At 39.5% G+C, this 5,541-nt stretch overlaps 1 protein-coding gene across 2 annotated transcripts in view; it reads right to left on the reverse strand.

Annotated features, from left to right (window-relative positions):
- The window catches only part of Ints2 (integrator complex subunit 2), a 45,179-nt gene that overhangs the window by 24,626 nt on the left and 15,012 nt on the right, over positions 1 to 5,541 (reverse strand). For both annotated transcript variants that reach the window (XM_021176462.2, XM_029483658.1), the window contains exons 10-11: positions 1,613 to 1,684; positions 1,407 to 1,521 (exon numbers count right to left, since the gene is read on the reverse strand). In XM_021176462.2, coding sequence (XP_021032121.1) covers positions 1,407 to 1,521; positions 1,613 to 1,684 — 187 coding nt within the window. The remainder of the gene's footprint in view (positions 1 to 1,406; positions 1,522 to 1,612; positions 1,685 to 5,541) is intronic.

The following is a 5,541-nucleotide window of genomic DNA, read 5'->3' on the forward strand; positions in this document are numbered from 1 at the left end:
AAAAAAAAAAAAAAAAAAAAAAAAACTTTAAAACCACTTAATAAATTGTACTAACTATTGGCATCTTAAGTTAGTGGGTAGAAAAGGTTTATCCAACAAATGGAGACAAAAAAAAAAAATAGCTCACACACACATTTTACACACGTGACACACACAGACAACTGTACTTCAAATGGACTAACTTAAAATCAATGCAGACCTGAAGTATATATAGTGCAAGGGTGCTTGGCTAGTACAAGTGAAACCCTATGTTGTACTTTAGTACTGAGAAAAAAAGATTTCAATGCAAAGCATAAAGCCACAAATAAGCCAGAAAAAAGTTTGGTAAGCTGAGTGTGATGACTCACACCTACAACCCAGCAGTCCTGTGAAATCACATAAAAGTATGAGCCACTCCAGGCTACAAAACAAAACCTCGTGTAAAAGAAACAAAACAAAAACAAACAAAAGAATGGAATAACTAGTTTTACTAATAATCAGTAAAATATAAAAAAGAGGGACCATTCTTCACCAAATTTGCAGGCTAGGCACGGTGGTATGCGCCTTTAATCCCAGCTCTCAGGAAGCAGAGGCAGAGGCTCACAGATCTCTATGGTTTGAGGTCAGCCTGGTCTACATGCCAAGTTCCAAGATAGCCAGGGTTACATAGGCCTTGTCTCGATAAATAAATATATAAATAAATTAAAAACCAAAAGTTACAAAGAATGGAGCTGTCTAGGCATGGTAAGACTTTAGGAAACCAAGGGCTCTGATGCATTAGTGTAAACAGTGAAACTGGAAACATCTCTATAAAAAATAGTATGATAGAACTCATAAACACTTGGCAAATTCTCACTCATTAAGTAACTTTGGCCACAGTTTTATCTTAAATAAACTAAGTGCTTAAGGATAGAGCTGTGAGACTATCTGTGTTTACATTTATATGAGTTTATTCATCTAAGGTTTAGAATAAATTAGAAAATCTACACAGGAGATTTAAAAAAAAAAAAAAAAAAAACATTGAGGCCCGCATGGATTCCAGGCCAGCCTGTCTCAAACAGCAACAACTAAAGAGAAGCCTGGAGAAACGGCATCCCTGTCAGGTTACCCAGACTCTGGCAGCTGGGCCTCCTACTCCCTCTTCTGGCTTCTGTGGGCAGCTACACACATGTATACATGCCCACACAGACACCCATACATACACAAAATTTGAATAAATGTAATTCCTATTTTTCTAGGAATTCCTGTGTAAAATTTCAAACTAGCAAACAACTAAAACTACTTAAATGAACACAGTGTATTTATTTTATAACATTATAGATAGACTAGTTTTATGTATATATGTATATATATAGTTATATTATAGTTATATACTATAACTAGCATAGACACACTTTCTTTCAGAAAAAAAGATAATTAACAGTTACCTTCATGCCCAAAGTGGAGCAGACTAAGTCAATGATAGCACTAAGCTGGTTGCTATGGAAATACATGGCCACCAATAACAACATCTCCCCAAAAGAAGCAGAGACACCTGATGTACTGTTAAAACAGAAGAAAAGCTATGAGTTTCAGGGAGGAATAAGTAAGAAAAGCTTTCTCAACTGAGAGGAACAATGGCCGCTTGCCCTACCTCTCAAAGTACGCCTCTTCCTTGATCATCCAGCTGAGCCACAACACCATCAGCTGCTCCTGCTCCGGCGTGCTGCAAGACACCATGGCACCACGTCACCAGAGCATGGTGACAACACGCTGAAAGACGCTTTTCCTCATTCTTTTTTTTTTTAAGATTTATTTATTGTTATATGTACGTACACTGAAACTGTCTTCAGACACACCAGAAGAGGGCATCAGATCTCATTATGGATGGTTGTGAGTCACCATGTGGTTGCTGGGATTTGAACTCGGGACCTTTGGAGAGCAGTCGGTGCTCTTAACCGCTGAGCCATCTCGCCAGCACCCAACTTTTCCTCATTCTTAAAGACTTATTTATTCTTATTTGATATGTACAAGAATCCTGCCTGTTTGCACCATGTGCATGCCTGCTGCCCTCAGACCCCCAGGAACTAGAGTTTCAGATGCTTCTGAGCTACTGTGTTGGTGCTGGGAACTGAACCCAGGTCCTCTGCAAGAGCATGAACTGTTATTTAACCCTGAGCCGTCTCTCCAGCCCTGAAATTATTTTTTCTAGGGTTTTTTTTTCTTCTCTATTTTGAAATACCAACTCAAATTAATGGTTTGCTGAATTTGACTATTAACTACAAACAAGATGAGAACTCAAAGATGAGGTTTTGCCTTCATCAACCTGAACTGTCAAAACCTCCTCAATTCTTAGTAACCTCCTCAATTCTATATATTTGTAAGTTGAAGAGAGTGACATTCCCTCTTATTCCTTGAAAAAACAAAGGAAGGTCTCTGGGATTAAAATGTTAAAAGAACTATATTAAGAACACTGACCAGTTACTTCCTATAGGAAAACATTTTAAAAATCTAAAGTTAAAGCGTAAGCATCAAATTTGGTGATTCAACTCCTAGCTCGTGAGAGACAGAGGAAAGCAGATCTCTATGAATTCAATACTAGCCTGGTCTACATGGTAAGACCCTGTCTCAAAAGAACAAAAACGAGAAAAAAAAAAACAAAAAACTCCTTAAGCACTAAAAATTCACAAACCAAGTTCTAAAATCTAACAAATTAATACATCTTTTAATTCAAATTTAATTTATGGAAATATCTTGGGTAGAATTTAAAATTTTAGTCAGAAATTATTACTAATCATAAAACCTAAGAATATGAGCTCACCATATTTTAAATGGTTATAAAAATGTAACAATAATAACAGTTTCTAAGTTTTTCTTTTTCCTTCATTTACTTATTTATTTTGTGAGAGTGTGTATAGCATGACATGTGTGTAGAGGTCAGAGGTCAACTGGCAGGAATCAGTTCTCCCCTCCACCATGTAAGTCCAGGAGATCCAACTCAATTATCAGGCTTGGTAAAGGCCAGAGTGAGTGCCTTTACCCACTAAGTCATCTCACTGACCCAACAGCAGTACTAACTTCTTTAGAACAATCATTATATTTAAAACTCAAAAGGCACTCTGACTTTAACTTGTGTAAAAATGTCACGGCTCTCTTCCACCTCACTGCAGGTAAAACAGAAAACAACAGTGTGCTTTTCTCACTAAGCTGAGAAAATCTAAAAGGCCATTTGTACCTATACCTAATATAATATTGTGCTCAATTATTTTTCAGTCATTGCACTAAGGCAAGACAGTGCTATAATGGACGGTGCCTAGAGGCCTGCCAGACTCAGTGAGAATCCCTTCTCTGCAGTTCTGAGGCTGTGATCTGAAACCCAAGTTGACCCTTCTGAACTGTAGCCCTCCTACCAAGTACACATGGCGCCTCCACGGAACCAGGACTAGAGGTAATGGTTACAAAGGCCTGGCGGAAAACCCTGAAGCATACAGTTATCACATAATACTTACATTTAATTTTACTAACATTATACTTTCCTGAGCAGCACTATAATTTCATTAAAAGAAATTTCTAGGTTGGTGAAAAGGCTCAGAAGGTTAAAAAAAAAAAGCGCCCAAGTTTGATGCCTGGGACCTGTGTGAGGGAAGAACTGACTCCCACAAGTCATTGGCAGAACTCTACACACGTGCAGGGCACATGCATGGCCACATACATACACATGCACACACAAAATAAAAGCAATAAAAACTCCTTAACAAAAGGCCTTAGGAAAAATGAGTAGCCTTCAATGAAGCAAGGGCTACTGTAACAAAGCAAGTTCAGTACCAGAACTCAGTCAACAAACAAGCTACCTTAAAACATGGGAGGCGGAAGCAGCAAAACTAGGAGTTGAAGGACAATCTTAACAATACAGTAAGTTCCAGACAAGATCATCTACAAAAATTAAATAACAACAACAAAAAAATGAAGTAAAGGAAGGAATAAAAGGACAAAAAGAGAGCTCTTGGAATTAAGCTGCAGTACAGACAGCCCAAGAGGCACAGTGTGGGATGTGGGCACATGGTGGGATAATGGCTAACACGCCCGGAACCCTGAGCTACACCGAGTGGACAGTGCATTTGTTGTTTTGGTTTATGGTAGTTTTCAAAAAGAAGGAGCAAAGCACTGAGATAAGAAAATCCAGTGGTTGGTTGCTCTGAAAGATTCACAAAAGGACTGAGACAAGGAGACCCCAGAGGAAGACACTAGCAGCATGGCAGTGTGGGGACAACTCCTACAACTGAAGCATTGGTTTCTAGCTGGAAAGGACCCACTGGACACCTCCAGTGATAGATCAATACGAACTGGGGCAGGGTATGACAATGCTGTGTAATCCCAGCATTGGAGGGCTGCGGCAAGAGTACTACGGTCAATTCCAGGCCAGCCAGAAAGATCGTCTCAAATAAACAAACAAAACAACAAAAAGAGGCTGGGCAGTGGTGGCGCACGCCTTTAATCCCAGCACTTGGGAGGCAGAGGCAGGTGGATTTCTGAGTTCGAAGCCAGACTGGTCTACAGAGTGAGTTCCAGGACTGCCAGGGATATACAGGGAAGCCCTGTCTCGAAGAAAAAAAAAAAGAGAGAAAGACCAAATATTATCTAAAACTTTTGAAACCATGTAAGAAAGAGCCAAGCCTACATGTTTGCACAGTGATAGAAGAGGCCACACAAAGGGACAAGGAATTGGAATGACTTTAGACAATGACAACAAAGCAAGAAGTTAGAAGACAAGGAAATGGACAGACTTTCAAAATCCTCCAATTATTTCCCGCTTAGACGTCTACATGCCATCAAACCATTATCCAAATGTCAGAATGGTGGCATTTTCAGAAATCCACCCCTGCTCTGAAGAATTTACCTCCCACATGACTGCTTTCTAAAGATTCAAAATGAAAAACTAGTCTTGTCTACAGCTGTAGAACACCAGGTACAGAGGGACCCAGCCAAGACTGGAGCAGACAACACTGCTCTGGGCAAGATTTCTGAAAAAGATTAAACCAATAAACTGTGTAATGAGTCAGGACACATCCAGAGGAGATTTAGCTTCATCTTGTTTCTTTGTTGTTGTGTTTTGTGTGCCAGTGGGTTTTTTGGTATTTTGAGACAAGGTCTTACTTTGTAGCTTAGGCTAGACTCAAACACATGGCAGTCCTCTTGCCTTGGTCTCATGTGGGTTGAGAATAGAGGCATGAAACACCATAACCAGCAAGATTTAGTTTGGAGTTGAATTATTACTACACAGAACACCAAGAAAATTCAAAACAAAACTGCAGCCAAACCTGATAACCAGAGTTCAATCCTTGAAGCCCATATGGTAGAAGAAGTGAGTTCTGCACATGTTCTTTGACTTCTACACATGCACCATAGCACATGCGCGTGTACATGCACATGCACACGCGCGCACACACACACACACTCTCAAATAATGTGCTAACTAAACAAATAATAAAAAATAAACAAGTAAGAAATAAATAAACAAGTAAGAAATGTTTAAGCCGGGCATGGTAGCACAGGCCTTTAATCCCAGCACTCGGATGGCAGAGG

Source organism: Mus caroli, chromosome 11 (genome assembly GCF_900094665.2).
Source record: "Mus caroli chromosome 11, CAROLI_EIJ_v1.1, whole genome shotgun sequence".
NCBI lineage: Eukaryota > Metazoa > Chordata > Mammalia > Rodentia > Muridae > Mus > Mus caroli.